Source organism: Trichosurus vulpecula, chromosome 2 (assembly GCF_011100635.1).
Source record: "Trichosurus vulpecula isolate mTriVul1 chromosome 2, mTriVul1.pri, whole genome shotgun sequence".
Classification (NCBI taxonomy): Eukaryota; Metazoa; Chordata; class Mammalia; order Diprotodontia; family Phalangeridae; genus Trichosurus; species Trichosurus vulpecula.
In genome coordinates this window covers 424,880,104-424,899,095 of record NC_050574.1, presented here as the reverse complement: position 1 = coordinate 424,899,095, position 18,992 = coordinate 424,880,104, and the positions used below count along the sequence as shown (strand labels likewise).

At 38.4% G+C, this 18,992-nt stretch overlaps 1 protein-coding gene across 2 annotated transcripts in view; it reads right to left on the bottom strand.

Moving 5' to 3' along the window:
* CDKL5 (cyclin dependent kinase like 5) overlaps positions 1-18,992 on the bottom strand; it is a 264,370-nt gene that overhangs the window by 84,892 nt on the left and 160,486 nt on the right. For both annotated transcript variants that reach the window (XM_036743412.1, XM_036743411.1), the window contains one exon: positions 8,847-8,983. In XM_036743412.1, the coding sequence (XP_036599307.1) occupies positions 8,847-8,983 (137 nt within the window). The remainder of the gene's footprint in view (positions 1-8,846; positions 8,984-18,992) is intronic.

Sequence of the window (18,992 nt, the reverse complement as noted above, 5' to 3'; positions counted from 1 at the left end):
TTTCTGATCTGTTCTCCAGGTCACTTGTTTTTCTTATAAGATGTTTCATTTTCTCTTCTATTTTTTCCTTATTTATACTTTGTTTCATTACTTCTTGATCTCTTATAACTTCACTGGCTTCCCCTTCCCCAATTCTAATTTTCAAGTAGTAGTTTTCTTTCTCAAGATTCTGGATCTCCTTTTCTAATTGGTTGACTTTCTTTTCATAATCTTGTTTTTCCTAGATTTTTCTTTTTAGTTTTTCCTCCGTCTCTCCCATTTGATTTTTGAACTCTTTTTAAATTTCTCCTATGAATTCTTTTTGGGCAGGTGACCATTTGACATTACTCTTTGGAGCAGAAGAGAGATTCTTTGCATCAATATCCTCCTCTGAAGATGAACCATGGTCTTCTCTCTTCCCATAGTAACCCTCAATGGTTGAATTCTTTCTCCTTTGTGCATTCTTTTTGTAGTAGTAGCTTAATTTCTGTAATCATCCTTCCTCCTGGGATATGGAGGATGGTGCCTCTGGCCTCAGATCTTCAGTTCTCCTCCCCATCCCATTGCTTCTGTACTTAGGGGGCACATGTGCTGGTTCCTTCTCTGCTCACACACCATCTCTGTAGCACAGCTGCATCTGGTCTTCCTTGCCAGCAGAAGTTCCCTCAATCTTCTTGGGCTCAGATGCCCAAGTCCCCTCACTATTCCAGGGGTAAAAGTTCCTGTGGCTGGGGTAAAGGCAGCCTCCCAACCCAGCTTACTCCAGGACTTGCCACTTGTTGTTTAAGTGGACCTAGGATCTATCCTGGAGGTGTTTATTCTTCACAGGGATCAAATCTTGTCATGGGATTTTTTCTTCAGATCTTGTCCTACTGTCCCCAAAGGACCCTTGTTATGCCCCTTCTCTTATTTATTTTTACTGCCCTATGCCCTGAGGTGCTATTTGACTTTCTTCCCAGAATTTTCTCTGATGTTTATTTTTCTTTTAAATAACCTTAGAATTTATTCTCAGACCTACCTGCTAGTATCATCAAGAACAATTTAAGACATTGGGAGTTTACACTCCAAATCAGATAACCATAATTATAAAATAAAAGAGAATCTCATACTTTGGTAATTTAACAAAGTCAAATAAATACGGAATAGTAACTTTTTTTTTTAAAAAGTACCTGTATAAACTACTCACCTATTAATTTGTTTTTTAAAAAAATCAAGACAGTCTCTTTCTCTCCCCACCTCCTTTTTTTGTGTGCATTTGTTACAATCTTAGATATACCTTAAAATGGTTAGCTGGTTCTAAAAAGACAAACTAAGTCAACCTTTTCTAAAAACCCTAGTATTTGTTTCAGCACTACCGTGGAACTAGATTAGCTAACTCTAGGGACAAGATCAGCAATAAAGCAGTTAGTAAAAGTAAACTTAAAATTAAATAAGACCTAATTCCATGTACACTGCTATGGATGACCAGGATAAGCAGTCAGCTTTCCAAACTTCTTACTCCATTACTTGTTTTTAACATCTTTATTTTCCTACAATGATTAGTAGTTAAATAAAATATTTTAAAATTCTCAAGGAAGATAGTGTTCTGGAAGCAAGGCAGAAAAGTAGGGAAGTTAATTTGTTAACTCCCTTCTGAAAGCAAAGAAGTGTAGCAAGAAACATGAGCAAAAGACCCCTACAGGATGCAGTCAGTAGCCCCAATTTGATGGAAGACATGACTTATACTAGTGGATGAGGTGGTATTTGTGGATTATAATAAACAAGATATATGTGGGCCACGTTGGAAGCCTCTGAATTGTAAGCTAAGGAATTTGGACTTGACCTTACAAGCAACTGAGAACCACGCAAAGTTTTAGAAATGAGAAACAACAAAGCCACAGGATATAAAATGAACCCACACAAATCATCAACATTTCTATGTATTGCTAACAAAGCCCAGCAGGCAAGAGATAGCATGAGAAATTCCATTTAAATTAACTGTAGACAACCTAAAATATTTGGGAGTCTACTTGCCAAAACAAACCCAGAAACTATATGAACACAATTATGAAACACTTCTCACACAAATAAAATCAGTTGCTCATAGGCAGGCTGAGCTAATAAAAATGACAATTTTACCTAAATTAAATTACTTAGCAATCAAACTACCAAAAAATTATTTTATAGAGCTAGAAAAAATAATAACTAAATTCATCTGGAAGAACAAAAGATCCAGAATATCAAGGGAATTAATGAAAAGAAATGCAAGGAAAGGTGGCCTAGTCACTGCAGATCTAAAATTATAACATAAAGAATCAATCATCAAAACTACTTGGTACTGGCTAAGAAACAGAGTGGTGGATCAGTAGAATAGGTTAGGTACACAAGACACAGTAGTTAATGACTATAGTAATCTACTGTTTGATAAACCCAAAGACTCCGGCTTCTGGGATATGAACTCACTATTTGACAAAAACTGCTGGGAAAACTGGATAATAGTATGGCAGAAATTAGGCATAGATCAACCATCGCACACTAAGATGAAGTCAAAATGGGTACAGGATTTAGACAAAGGGTGATACTATAAACTAATTAGGAGAGCAAGGAATAGTTTACCTGTCAGATCTATGGAGAAGGGAAGAATTTATAACCAAAGAAGAGAGAGAGAACATTATGAAATGCAAAATGGATAATTCTGATTACATTAAATTAAAAAGGTTTTGCACAAACAAAGCCAATGTAACTAAGACTGGAAGGGAAGCAGAAAGCTGGGAAACAATTTTTACAGCCAGTATGTCTGATAAAGACTTCATTTCTAAAATACATAGAGAACTGAATAAAATTCATGAGAATACAAGCCATTCCCCAATTGATGAATGGTCAAAGGATATAAACAGGCAGTTTTCAGATGAAGAAATTAAAGCTACCTATTGTCATCTAAAAATGCTCTAAATCACTACTGAGTAGAGAAATGCAAATTAAAAAAACTCTGAGGTACCACATCACACCTATCAGATTGGATAACATAACAAAACAGGAATATGATAAATGTTGGAGAAGATGTGGGAAAAATGGAACGCTAATGTTCTAAACTGGAGTTCTAAATTGATCCAAACATTTTGGAAAGCAGTTTGGAATTATGGTTAAAGGGCTAAAAAACTATGAGTGCCCTTTGATCCAGCAATATCACTTCTAGGTCTGTGTCTCAAAAGGATCAGAAAAAAGGAAAAAGGACCTACATGTACCAAAATATTTATAGCAGCTTTTTTTGTGGTGGCAAAGAATTGGAAATTGATGGGATGTCCAACAACTGGGGAATGGCTGAATAAATTGTGGTATATGAATGAAATGGAATATTACTGTTCCGTAAGAAATGGTGAACAGGAAGACTTCAGAAAAATGTGGAAAGACTTGCACGAACTGATGCTGAGTGAAGTGAGCAGAACCAGGAAAACATTGTACACAGTAACAGCAACATGGTGTGATGACCGTTAATAGACTTAGCTCTTCTCAACAATACAATGATCTAAGAAAATTCCAAAAGACTCAAGATAGAGAATGCTATCCACACTCAGAGATAGTACTATGGAGTCTGAATGCAGATCAAAGCATACCATTTTTTTTCTCTCTCTCTCTTTTTTTTTCCTTTGGCTTTTTTCTTCCTCATTTTTCCTCTTTTGTTCTAATTCTTCACAACATGATTAATGTGGAAAAATGTTTAATATGATGGTACATGTATAGTCTGTATCAGATTGGAATGAAAGGAGGGGAAGAAAATTTAAAATTCAAAATCTTATAAAAGTGAATATTGAAAACTAAAACTAGCTAAATATTTTTTTAAAAAAGAAATGGGAAATGCTGTGATAAATACAGTATTTTAGGAAGGCTAATCAGATAATAGTAGTACAGCACAGAATGTCCTGGAAGGTGACTGGATAAATTCAGTACAACTCAATAATCATTTATCAGACACCAGGTCTGTGCCAGGCACTGGAAATACAAAGAAAAATAAAATAATTCCTGCCCTCATAGAGTTTAATATTTGGGGGAAATTGGGAGAAAGCGCATTTGCATAGAAAATTAAATACAGAATCTAAACAAGGTTTTTCCTGGGGGTTTTGGGAGGAAGACAGGATCAGGAAAGGATTCCTATAGGAAGTCAAAAGTGAGCAAAACTTTGAAGGAAGCTGGGACTTCTAGGAGGGGGAAATGAGGAAGGTCTTTTTAATTTTTTCGTAAAAGCAAAAGGAAGTCATTGGAGTTCCTTGAGCACGTGATGGATAATCACTTAATGAGCACTAAGTGACTACTATATGCAAGATGGGCAGCTACGTGGTATAGTGGACAGAGTGCCAGGCCTAGCCTCAGGAAGATCTAAGGTCCAATCTAGCCTCAGACATTCATTAGCTGTGTGACCCTGGGCAAGTCACTTAACCCTGTTTAACTCAGTTTCCTCATCTGTAAAATGAGCAGGAAATGGCAAAACATTCCAGTATCTTTGCCAAGGAAACCCCACATGTGGTCATAAAGAGGTGAACATGACCAAAACAACCGAACAATAACAACGTGCACAAAACACTGGACACACTTGTACTTTAGGAATATAAATTTGGCGCCTCAGCTGAGGATGAATCAGAAAGTGGAGAGAGGAAGGCCAATTAAGACACGCTGCAATAACTGAAACAAGAGGTGAATGCAGGAAGGGGGGCGTACGGCAGAACCAATAAGGTTTAGGCGACCGGCTGGACACGTGGGGGGAGGGGCAGGGTGCAGCCCCAACGCGAGGCTCACAGCGCCTGCGGCGGCTACAGCGGCTATGAACACGCCTGCCCAGCTCTGAATTGTAAAATGTAACAGACTCTCTGCACGGAAACACCGGAAAGCCGAGTCCATCACAGCAACAAAGAACTCCACACACATCATCCACACAGGGGGCACGCCTTCCCACCAACAACAGCCTCGAGCAGAATCGCTCCAGCTCACGCTCACACTAGCGCCGCTCTGGCCGACCTGACGGCTTCCTCTCTCTCCGAGCTGCAGCCCCCACCAGCCCTCGCCCAGCTCTGCTGCAACCCTCCTGCTCCGCCCCTTCCTGTTCCGCCGTTCAGCAAGCTCCTCCCACCACAGGCTTCATGGGATGTAAGCAGGTCACATGGGCCTATTAATGGCTGGGAAAGGTCTTCCCATTTACATGACCATTACAGAGGGAAACGTTCAAGACTCAGGTTTCTAATAAGAGTTGTCGCTGCTGGCTGTCCTTTGTTCTTGAGGGCCATGACATCAGGAAGGAGATGCCATGATATGCAAGTAAACTGGATTTAAGTGAGGGAGGGCTGTGCAAGGTCACCAGCCTCACTTTCACCTCCAGCGGGTCCGGCGGCCAGAGGTCCATCGGGATGATTGGGGATGGCCCAGGATGCTGCGGAGATCCTTGGACTTTTCAAGCTAAGGTCCTTAACGGGTCTCAGTACGACCAAAGCAAAGCCTATTCAGTGATGACGCTTACTTAAGAGAGCTGTGGTGCCATAAATAGAAACCAGGCAGCTAGGAAGAGGGTAAAGTTTGAGGGCAAAGACAGGAAGTCTGGTTTGGGTCATGCTGAGCTTAAGATAGCTAAGGGACACAGCTGGCGATCTCTCCAAGGGGACTTCAACCTCTAAATCAATGCTCTTATGATGACGCTATACAAAGAGCCTTAAAACTCAGGAACACTAGGAAGAGGGCTAATGTAATATTCCATAAAGGGTAAGAGTGGTAGCAATGAGAAAACCTGAGAGGGAATTATCAAAAAATGATCTGGAACTTGCTGGGGGGAAGAAAATTGAGAGTGGGTAGGTGGGAGGATAGCAGGTTCACGGCAACACTGCTAAAATAATGCAACGGTTATTCTAAAAAGCAAGAGACCACCCCCTCACTTCTTCAAACAGATTCATCAAATAATAGATTTCAGTTTAGCTGCAGAACCTGAAATACCATGGACTGCACCTTAACAAAATTACTTCCATTATTACAGAACTGTGAAATCTAGTCAAGCCAAATACATTAAGCAACTACACTGAGCCAGTGCCACACACGGGGGATGCAAAGAAAGGCAAAAACTAGTCCTTGTTTTCAGGCAACTCACAGTCTAATAGGGGAGAAAATATGCAAACAACTATGCACAAGTAAGAGAGAGATACAGAATAAACTAAAGGTAATCTCAGAGGGATTAAGGGAGGCAGGGAAAACTTTCTTGAAGAAGGTGGGACATTAACTGAGACTCAAAGGGAACCAGGAAATTTGGGAAGTGGAGACAAGGCGGGGGGGTGGGGGGGTGGGGGGTGGTGGTGTTCCAGACATGGGAAACAGCTGAGGAAAATGTAGGAAGTAGAGAGATGGAATGCTGCATGCAGGAAAGAGAAGGGAGGCCAGTGTCACTGGATCACAAATTACATGGAAAGTGTTAGAAGGTGGAAAGGTAGAACAGGTTCAGGTCAAAAGGAGCTTTTAAGCCAAAAAGAAGATTTTATATTTGATCCTGGAGATAACAGAGATCTATCAGACACCAGCACAGGGGAACTGACATATACACACATTCATATCTTCAGGATTCTCCCTCTCCCTGCAAATTTTGAAAGACTGTTATGTTACTGAGAAGGGTGGTGAAATAAGAATCTTGCTTTTTTCCCCTTATCTTGAAAATGATGTAATGTTTATCTAAGAATGCTAATCTAAGGGCTAATAAGAGAGGAGGAGGGAGAACACAGAAGTGCCTAGTGGGAGGAGGGGAGGAACCCTAGTAGAAACGCAATGGCTAGGAAAAAAATGACAGACAACATGGTAAGATGTGGTCAGTGGACTCAGGAAAGACTATACAAATTAGCTTCCACAGTACCAGAACTTCTCAAAGTGCCCCCCCACCCCACCCCGCTAAAGTAGAAAGATCATATTTGGAGCCACGCTGTAGTAACAGAAGGGAAAAAAGAACAGTTTGCCTTATTTACAAGTTTGTCTCATCATACTCACAGGAAAGGCCATATGTAAACAATTACTCAGTTCTATATAAAAAAATTTTTCCTGCTTTTAGTTTAAGGCGAGATATTTCTTTGAAAAATAATCAAAGCATAATACCTCAAATGAAAAGTCCTACTAAATCTACAGAGCCCTAGTCTTTACGTGAGCGAACGCTAGTGATTTTGGAATAGCATTTTACATTATCAGGTATTAACCTAATATGCTTCTCTAGATGGTAGAGAAAGAGATGACTTTACTCACTTTTGAAAACTGAATTCTGAAATTTTCTAAAACCAATAATGCTTTCTAAAGAGACAGTAAAATCAGACACTTGATTTTAGGGATGTACAATCATAAATTAGGGGCAGGGTCTTGGTTGCTTTCCATTAGTATAAAGTATAGAGATAATATATCAAAGGGTGACAAAAATCACAACTCCATTGATACTGCTAACAAACAAGGCCAAACAAATCTTTAACAAGTTAACATTGCAAAGTGGTTAGTGCTTCATTTCCATCCCTTATGGAGAGACGATGCAGTCACAGAAGCTAGAAAACAGACTGAGAGGTCACCTGTTACTATTCTAACTCCAAGAGGTCTATGGGACAAAATTTAGGTAGAAGAGATGAAGGGAAAGTGCTTCCTTGGATCCCAATCACAGATTTGCCTAACTGGTCTGACTGACCTGGGCATCCATTTCATTTGTTCTACATGAGGGGAAAGAGTATAAGACAAAAAAGGGAGCAGCCATCCAGGGTGTGAGACCACCTGTTGGAGGGCCTTTGTTAAAGGTCTGAACTTGATCCATTAGAGATCTATCTTAGGGAATGCCACTTCCCTCTACTATACCTTCTCTAACTCTATTAACTCCTAATGATTTCTCTAAATATACTGCACATCCATAAAAATCATTGTCTACAACCAGCACATTTTGACAAGTATTCATTTGTAATGTCCTCTTGTTCTATATTGGTAGAGAGAGTTTCTTCACTCAGGGGTTCTCTATACCAATGAAATCACAGATCCAACCCCAATTTCAGTCTCTCATTCTATCATGAGTTCACATGTCTCGCTTACATTTGCAATCTCCTCAAAGTCAGACACAATGTCCTGCTTCCAACACAGCATGATGTGGTGGGAAGAACACTACTAAGAGGCAGGAGATCTGGATTCTAGATTCAAGTTTTACTTTTGCTTCTTACTAGATATGTGAACTTAGGAAAGTGACAAACCCTCTGTTTTCACTGACTCGTCTGTAAAATTGGAAAATACCTAGCTGAAAAAATGTGCATTATGAAGGTCTCTTCTACCATCTAAAACTATGATTCTGTCTCTAGCACAGAATATGATATAATGCCAGACAAAAAGCAGACATTTAATAAATACCTGTTAAATTTAACATTTAAAAATGTTGAAATGAAAAAATTTGCATGTAGGAAACAAACACATCTGGTCATAATTCTTAGTATTTATAATTCCTTAATACTCAATAATTCAGTGAGCTTTAAATACAGGATTATGATAAGGATAAATTATTTAAGGTATATCCTTTCGTATGTATCTTCAGAGGCTTACTGTAGGTTTATTTCAAAATAAATATGGTACAAAACACAATGACAATACATTTACCAGATGCTATGGGCTAGAAACCTAAATTAGTAATAGCACATGAAATTTCATTAAAATGTCAATTTCATAAAAATATTTATGCATATTTCAATAATTTTTCATAGTACTTATATCAGTATTATGGATAATAATGTCTTCATCTTAAAATGCTTAAAACAAATGTATATGATAACAGTTACTGATAGTCACAATAGACAGAAACAGTTTCTTCAATGATTTTAGAATTCATTCTAAATAGAAGATCCTGGCTCCAGAATATTACTTACTTTTTCCACATATTCAAACACCAAGTATAATTTCCCCCTTCTTCGGAAAGCTTCCTTCAGCTCCACTATATTTTCTTGCTTTAGAGTTCGAAGCATTTTAAGTTCTCGTAAAGTTGTTTCCTTGACTTCTTCATTTTCTAAAATCCAAGCAATGATAAAGAGAGAAAAATTGAAGTTTTCATATCTAAGCATATCTAGGCAAACCAAAAAACATGCACATTCACCTAAGTAAGTCCCAGCCTAAAGAAATAGTTAAAACTATGGCTTCTGCTTTATAAAACTTATTCATGAAAAGCCCAGAAACAAACTATAAAATAGATAAAGGTCAGGAAGAGACGAGTTCAAATTTCATCTCAGACACTATTTGTATGGCGCTAGACAAATGAGAGGCAATATGGCATAATGGACAAGGAGGGAGAAAGGAATAGGCATTTATTAAGTACCTACTATGATCAGGCACTGCGTTAAGCACTTTATTAATCCTCACAACAATCCTGGAAGGTAAGTGCCAATATTATCTTCACTTTGCTGGTGAGGAAATTGAGGCAAACAGAAATTGAGTGACTTATAAAGAGTCTCACAGCTAGTAAGTGTCTGAAGCCAATCTGAACTCAGGTCTTCCTGACTCTACACCCAGCAATGTGCTACATGGCTTCCAGGGCACCAGACTTGGCATCAGAAAGACTTGGGTTGAAATGCTACCTCAGTCACTTAATAGTTGGCTGTGTGACCCTCAGCAAGTCATTTAAAATATTTATGCCTCAGTTTCCTCACCTGTAAAATGAAGGGGTTGAACTCCATGGTCTGAATTCCCTTCTAACTCTAAATCTAGGATCCTATGATGTGTCATTACCCTTTCCTTATCTATAAAATGGGGATAATAACATATATGGTTCTTATTTCACAATATTTGTGTGTAGATGAAATGACACAAGGAATGTAGAGTCATCTGCAAATATTACAGTGCTACATATGTCAGTTATTACCATGACTTATTTCATATTTTTAAAATAACCAGAAGAAAGTAAATTCTAGTCCCTTTCAAATCATAGGATCACAGTGTTAAGAGCTGGGAGTGTCTTTGAAAGCCACCTAACCTGGCCCTTATCTTTCGACAAATGAACAAACTAGGCCTCAGAGAAGTTACATAACTTTGCAGTGGTTCTACTGCTAGGAAGGGTCAGAGGTGGTTTAAGGACAAAAAATTCCTTCACTCAAAAAAAAAGGATGATTCGTAGTTCCAGGAATAATTGCAGATTTCCATCTGTATTTTTAAAATTGCAAATGTCTATATGTATGTGAAACAAATATGCATGTCAGCAGGCACCAAATCATAGAATTTTTGAGTTAGACAGACCTCGGAGATGACCGGGTCTAATGAGTGCCTGAACAGTAATTCTTTCAGTTGAGGCCGCTGATCTTCCACCTGCTACTTGAAGATGGCCAATGTTACTTTGGAATAGTTCTATTTTGGGAATGGGTTTTTTTTTTTTCCTTCTTAAAATGGAAATCTCCCTCTGCAACTTTCAGTTACTGTTCTTTGAATATATATACATGTTTTTACTTCTGAAGATAATCTTACTTAATGGTGAATTAGGGTATGTATATGTAGATAGAGTTAAAAGGTCCATTGAGCATCCCGGAAGTATATTTTGCTGCTGGGAACCAGAGCCATTTGCTATCAGCTGCAAAAGATCCACAAAAAGCTTTAGCAAGAGAAGCAGTTTTATTCTGTGGAGCTGCCCATGACAATGATTGGCTGCCTATAATTGTTCCTCAGCTGTCCAGTTACATCTGCACATATCTTTGGTCTGTGTTTCAATATTCTCTCTAGAGATAAAATGACGTATAGATTTCAACATGTAACCGTAGCTTTTGAATAAGCAAGACTGTGACACATAATTTAATTCAATCAACATTTTAAAGTGCCTAATCTGTGTGAAGCACTGTGCTAAGCAGTGGGCAAAAACACTTAATACTCATGTGGTCCATTACTGGACATGCGTAGAAATCATTTCAATTTTTTATTCAGGGTAAAAGAAGTGACAATAAGGGTAAATAAAAACTACAGATAGACTATAATATCATTTTTGAGAATTGTGGTTTCAACTTCTTTCCCTAAGAGCTTTTGAAAAAGCAGCTAACAGGCATCAAAACTGAATTAACTGAGTTATGCCTGTTCACTATTATTCCCAGTTGTCTAAAAAATGTGATAATAATGAATGGAAGGGCCAAAAAACTGATAGCATGTAGAAGTAAAGGAGGAACTAGAGACATGGTTAATCTAACTGCACATTCCTAAGATACCCAAGAGCAGTATATAAATGACTATTGCAAAAGAGGCACTCAATAAATTGAACTGAAATTTCTTTCTTAATTGAAACTAAGGTGACTCCTTGCCATTTGTGAAAGAAGTGACCGTGCCAAAATGGGGTTTTGCCTCTGAGCCTCATAGGTATTTCTTCTTATTACCTGGCAAAGCTATTCACAGCTAGGAGATACAACAGGTAACATGGCCAAACAGTCTTAACACAAACATTTTACTGATTCTGCAACTAAAATTACAAAGTTCACCGTATAAGCTGCCCATTAGCATACAATTAAATATTCAAGACTGTAAAATGTTAAATAACATATAATACCATACTATTAGACAGGCACCCAAACCTCAAAAGGAGCATAAAGCCCTAAAGGTTTGTGGACAGCCTATCCTTAATCTAGTGATCTTGTTTATTGAAAAGGGAAGATAAAAATAATTACTGTCAAAGACCAAATGAAAATTTTCCTTTAAACAACGTCAGTCTATTATTGCTCCCTTAAATTAAAAGGGAACAATGAGTCCCCAGTGCTAGGAAGATCAATTCCAAAAACTTAATTCTATCATTCTAGGGATGCCTCTGTGACATGGTCCCACCTCTCATATACTTAGTCTCAGCTTCAAGATCAAGAAATGAAGGCTTTAGCTTTCTCATGTATTTACTTTCTCCCAAATTTGTTTAGGTATGCCTCTGTACTTGCTTCATTTTATTTTTGCCTCGCTTGTAATCTGAATTACAGAATGCTGGAGATGATATTGTCCAAACCTTTCATTTTGTAAAGCGAGGAAACTGGGGCCTAGAGAAATGCGAGTGAATAACTAAAGTTATAACAAGGATTTAGGATTTTCTTGTCTGTTCCCAAACAGAAACTCTCAAAGTCATAATGCCAAAAATCACCACATTTAGAAAACGCATCTTTTGATTCTCCACAAGTATACCATTCATAAGTATCCTGCGATACACCAAACCAAGCTCTCATAAATACAAGCAATACGGTCAATTTCTGGTATATCCAATATTTTTCCCTTTAAAATGCACTTATTTTCCTAGTGCAATTTCCTGCATACAAGTAATCCTTAGGAACATGTTATAGCCTTCTTATATATACACTATGAGTCTCTCCATTGCTGACTGAGACAAGTACATTTTGATTCTTCCAACACTGTGGGATTCCATGACTTCTTGCCAAATATCATAATCAGCAAATTACTGATTTTTTAAAATATGTGGGTTTTTGAGACTGGGAGTATCTTGGAATCACTGACAACACTATGCATTTTGCCAAATCGAATGCAACTTCTCTTTTCCTTCTTTTCAATTGTTTCCACTGCTTATTTGTTATAACTATCCAAAATACATTTATTAAAGAACTAACTCAATGAACTGTCCGCTCAGTAGATGCCTGTTTCTACCACAAAACTATACAGAAGGGGCCCACTTGAGGGCTTTTCAGCTGCTATTAATGACTGCTTGTATTCTATGCTAAAACTGGAGAGGAAGTATTCAGAAATTAATGGATAGGATAAGAAAGAATCATTCATTCAACAACTATTTATTAAGCTCCTACTATGTACAAAGAACTAGAAAGAAAAAGACCAAAGTATAATAGTCTCTAAATGTTAAACATTTATAGGCATTATAACCTATTAAGGTAGCATACTGGATAGAATACTGGGCCTGTAGTTACAAAGATCTCAATTCAAATCAGGCCTTAGATCCTAGCTGTGTGACCCTGAGCAAGTCACTTAACCTCTATTTGCCTTAGTTTCCTCATATGTAAAACAGGGATAATAACAGTACCTACCTCTCAGGGTTATTGTGAGGATTAAATAAGATTATATTTATAAAGCACTTAGCACAGTGCCTGGAATATAGTAGGTACATAATAAATGCTTATTTCCTTCCTTCCCACTGAACAGAAGACAGACAGACACAACAATTTGAGGAAGGAGAGAGCAGTAACAACTGTAAAACAGTTAAAGGCTTTGTGGAGATGACACTTGTTATTCAGGCGTTTTTCAATCGTGTCGGACTCTTTGGGTTTTCTTGGCAAAGATGCCAGAGTGGCTTGCCACTTCCTTCCCCAGCTCATTTTACCGATGAAGAAACTGAAGCAGACAGGGTTAAGTGATCTGCTCAGGGTCACACAGCTAGTATATGTCTGAGGTCAGGAAGATGTGGCTTCCTAAATCCAGGCCTAGGTGCTCTATCCACTGCACCCCCTAACTGCCCCTGGATGATAAGGATTTGAAAAGACAGAGATAAAGAAGGATTAACTGACACCTATTAGCTGCCAAATCTTTTATCTCTAAAGACATCTCTTGCACACTCTTTTCCCGTACACTCACTAGTTCAGGCCTCATCACCTCTTGATTAAATGGCTGCAATAGCTTCTACATGGTCCTACTAGATGTCCCTTCATCAAGTTTTTCCCCACTCCAATTCATCCTTCGGACAGACACAAAAATGATTTTCCTAGAGTCAAACAATGTCACCCTCCTACTCAATAAACTCTAGTGACTCCCTGTTACCTCTAGGATTAGAAATAAACTCTTTTGAACAACATTTAAAGTTCTTCACAATCTGATCCCTACTTACTTCTCTAGTGCTATAAGATATTATTACTCTACATATATTTTGCAACTTAGCCATCCAGCATTCCTTGCTGTTCTCACACACAATATTCCAACTCCTGACTCCATGTCTTTGCTCTGACTATTAATCCCCATGTCTGGAATGCTCCATCTTCACTTCTGTTTTAAAATCCCTGGTTTTATCCAGGACTCTGCTCAACTACTACCTTCTATCTACACAAAACCTCTGAAAGAGATCCAGAGAGGAAAACCTACAGGATATCACAATCAAATTCCAAAACTCCCAGCTCAAGAATAAAATAGTAAGAGTTATAAGAAAAAACCAATTTAAATAAGGCAGTGCCACAATCAGAATCACACAAGACGTAGCAGTGGTGACACTCAAAGGCCACAGGTCTGGGAACACTATATATTGAAGAGCAAAAGAACTGAGGTTGCAGCTAAAAATATCAGACCAAGCAAAGCTAAGCATAATCCTGAATGAAAAAAAAAAGAATATTTAATGAATTGTCAGACTTTTAGGATTTTGTTAAAAAAACAACAACCCTGAACTTAATAGAAGATTTGACATATATGATCCAAAAGAAATATAAGGTACAAATCAAAGACTAATTACAAGGGACTCAATAAGGACAGACTATCTTTTATACGAGAAAATGTAAAACGTATGTCCAAGATTGTTATTGGGTAGTTCATAAGAAAGAATGAGGTAGACCTGAATATGATATGATTTTTAAAAATAAAGCCATTAAGGAACAGCTAAAAGGAGTAATTATTGTATACAAATGAGGTGCGAGAGGAAGAACTGACACAGAGGAATTAGATGGGGGAGGAGGGCTGGCAGTTCTGGAACCCTGCTACTTTCATCGGGAATGGGTTTATCTAGAAGGGCATAAAAGTCTTCTAAATTCAGAAAGAAATAAAAGGCTAAGGGGTAGAGAGAGCAGAGAGTTTAAAAGGGATTTTTAGAAGCAAGGGTGAGGGAATAGGATAAGACAGTATAGAAGGGTGTTTAGATTAACCAGAAAGAGAGGGATCCTTGGAGGTTGGTAGGTTAAGTAACAGAAGAGGGGCAAGGTAGCGGATAGAAAAGTAGAGGAGTCAGATGGGATAGGAAATAAGAGAGACACACAAACGTAAAATAAAGATCAGGGGTAGAATGTATCAGGAAAAAAACTGCAGTAGTAATCATGAGCTTAGATAAAGTTAAAGCTAAAATGGACTTAATCAAAAGAGAAAAATAGGGAAACTACACTATGTGTCAGCCACATTAATCAATATTGTTTTAGACCATTTAAAATATCTAGACAACATGAGGTTGGAATATGGCTGTGGTGTAGGAAATGATGAAATGGAAAACTTAGAAAAATTTGGAAAGATGCAGACTTATGAAGGAAGAGAAACAGAGGGCAAATAGGTATAGTATTACATAGATGCATATGAAAATATGTCTATATATGAGTATGATTATAGATATCTAAGTGTATGTGTGTATGTAAGTGTATGTGTATATGTATGTATATATCTTTGTGTGTATATGTATGTGTATATGTGTGTGTGTGTATCTCCATGCTTAACCGTAACCATTTGGGGGGTGGAGGAAGGGAGAACAAAGTTAAAAAGTGCATGGGAGAGAACAAAAGAAAACTTATGAGGAAGAAAAGAAACAATGGACAGCTGTGAACATGATGCACAGTATTTATTATATAGGCTTTCTTGAAATGGAAATTTTTTTGCCATATATTTTGAATCCTCTCATGTTCTGCGGTGCACATGACAATGTTTTTTTTCTTTTCTTTTGTATTTGTTTTAATATTTAAGTTTGTCATGTTTCTTTTCTTGTGTATTTAAGGTTTAGTATTTAAACTTAAAATAAATTATTTTTAAAAATTAATTTATCTTTTAATACCATAATAATTCAGACTTCTTCTCTGGTAGAAAGGGAAGGCCAAAAAATTTTATGTGAATTTTCCAGATCAAAGAAGGTTGGATAGGGGATACTATGCCCCAATCACCATGATGTGGAAGAGATAACTATATTCTGTATATAAACTTACATGTCACCCCAGACAGAATGTAATCTCCTTGAGGGAAGGTACTGTTGTAATCCTGGTGCTTAGCAGAGTGGCCCACATAAAAGGAGGTTCTTAATAAGTGCTGGCTGATTGACTGATTAATACATTCCAAACATGGAGGTCAGTTAGTATAAAAGCATAAAAGCAGGAGAGAGCAGTAGCAAGGTCAACGAATAATAAAAACTGTAGTTTGGCTGGACTATAGGAAGCAATGTAAGATAAGGTTAGGAAGACAGGCTAGGTGGGAGCCTGGAGGCACTAAAACACCAGGTGGAGAAGTTTATATTTTATCCTAGAAGAAGTAAGGTGTGGCTGAAGATTTTTGAACAGAGAAGTAACATAGTCAGAACTTTGTTTTAGGAAGATTGCTTTGGGCAGCTTTAACTGGTTAGAAAAAGGAGATCAATTCAGAAGGAAAACCAACTAAGGGGCTATCAGAATAACCAAATTGAAAGGTAATAAGGGTGTGAAAAAGTAGCAGGAGAATGAGTGAGTGGAGAGGAAGGGAGAGATGTTATGAAGGTAGAATGAACAAGACCAGGCAAGTGAGTGAATGAGTGGCAAGAAAGAGAAATAGAGTATGACTCAAGAGAGGAACCTGGATGACCTACAGGAGAGCATTGCCTTTGACAGAAAGAAGAAGTATGCAGGAATGGCAGGTTTAGAGGGAAAGATGATCTATACCATTTGGACACGCCGAGGTACTGATATTGGCAGAGCGAGAATCTAGAAGTTGCAGTGGGTGGCAAGGAGCATGTCACGTCTTCCTTCTGGTGAATATGTCAGTGAACATGAGAGAAACAGCAACCTGACCTGGAGAGGGTGGCAGCGATGCAGCATCCTATAGAGAACCAGGCTTCTGTGAACCCCAGAATATGGAAAGGGAATAAGATGAAGGACTCTAGTAGGAAGAGAAGACTCTTAATCTGGGTTTCAGAGAACACAACAAAATGGAAAGGGAGAGAAAGATACAGGCTGTAGAGGGATAGTGATGGATAAGAATAAGGAGTTTAGGGAGAGGTTGCAGGGGGAAAAGATTTCCACCTTAGTATACAGTTACCCTGAATCACAGGGATAAATGTAGCACGTGGGATCTGGCTAGCCACAGGATGAAATAACACATTTGGATGTAACACACCTGGCCAGAAACCAGCCCTTCCTTTAGCAACTAAGCATGGTTATAGAGCTGGGTCAGTGGTGCCATCTTCCACTGCTTGTTATTCCCAAAACTGGAGAGCTGAAGGCATAGGCAAAAGGGGGTTGTGGTTAGACATCTGGTTCTAAATCGATGATTCATCAGCCTTATTCCAAAATATAAGAGATGGGGCACATCCTAAACAAAATCTGCTTTTAAAGCAAACACTTTCACTCCTAATCTCTGAAAATGCAGGTCTAAGGAGGCCTCCGGAGGCCTATATATTAAGTTTGATCAGAATTTCTGGTACACATAAGTCTCCTTAAATACAGGTGCTCTAGTGTCTTTGGTTCCCAGAGGCCTGGAATCTCTGATAGATATGAATCCCCTGTAGAGCAGGTAATCTCCTGTGTCCAGCTCCTTAAAGCTCAGGATTTCTGAACGATATAAGTCCCCTTTAGTACAGAATTTCTACTGGCCATCACAGCTTCTATATGCTCCAGATAGAGACTAGATAATATACAGTACTGAATAAAAAAGATGAAGGTCTGGTTATGTAATAGGAAGAAAAGCAAGAGATTACATATGGACAACCTAAGCGCTTCACTAACATGCATATGTTTAAAAACTGAATCATGGATTATACAGGATTACAGGTTCATAGGACAAGAGCTAATGACTCTACCCAGACAGAGCAAAGATAATAAAGGGCCCAAGACAAAGCCCTGGGGTTACATTTTTGTTGGATCATCAGCGAGTAGAACAGATTTTATGTTTAGGAGGAAGTGGTAATGAGGGTCAAAAGCTATTAAGCTCAGGAAGAAGACTATGAGAAGGCCATTAATTAGGAGATCATTGATAACCTTGGTGGGAGCAGTTTTAAGTAAGAGTGAAGCTTGAAAGTCATATTGTGAGTTGCTGAGAAGTGAGTGGGAGGTGAGGAAGTAAAGATAAGACATGTGTCAAGGGCAAGAACTGAACTACTATGTCTTCTTGACTTCAAGGCCAACCTTTATCAACTATGCCATGTGATCTCTCTCTTTAAGTCTTTCCAAAGGGTCCCTTAAGATCCTTCTGTAAACCCTATGTGACTCTAATTTGGATCTGAACCTCAGCCTGGGAACCAATGTGATACAACATGGTAATTTCTCCTCAACTCAATTTTTTCTTTGCTTTAAATCTGAAAAATCCTCTTGAAAATTTTCTAGAAAAATGTCTGTATATAAACATATCTATACCTGGACTAAATTATTTCTATGATGTAGACCAATTCTAAAGTTATTTGATTCCATGATGTACCTATTTACATGAAAGTTCAGCTTCTTTTACAAACCATACAACACTGTATTTCTTTTAATGAATTCATGCTGCAACGTTGTCAGTGGTACTTACAAGTGCATACCGAATGATGAGATGCTAACACAGCATGGCAGGGATAAGTATTTCATTAAGGGATAAAACTGGCCAGATTTTAGATATCCAATTAGTCAAGTTATAGCATGCCTAAACAACAAGATGTAAGATTCTCCAGAGGAAAAAGTAAGGGGATATAATAGTGAAAACTGTTGTTGCTGTTCATCCTTTGTTTTTGAAGAGGACCTATGACATCTGGGGGTAATGTCTTTACTTGCCATGACATTGGATTTAAGTGAGGCAAAGCTGCACAAAGCTGTCAGCCTCACTCTCTCTTCCAAAGTCATTGAAGTCCAATGACAGGAAAAAAAGTCAAGAAAACTGGTAATAACCTGGGATATAGCAGACGACCTTGGCGTCCGCCCAGGGGAAGTCTTCACATGCTTGGGGGAGACATCCCCCAAACTCACCGATGGGGTTGAGGCCTGTCAGTTACCCTCAACCTGGTTTAGCCTGTCTGCCAAGATGGGTTGTACCAGGGTGTGGCTACTATGCATGCTACAGCTTCTTAGAGCCACAGGTGAGAGTTGGGGGACAGGTGAACACCAAAGGTGAATGAGCAGCCCTGAAAAGGGCAACCAGGGGGCACAGTGGAGAGTGCTGGGCCTGAA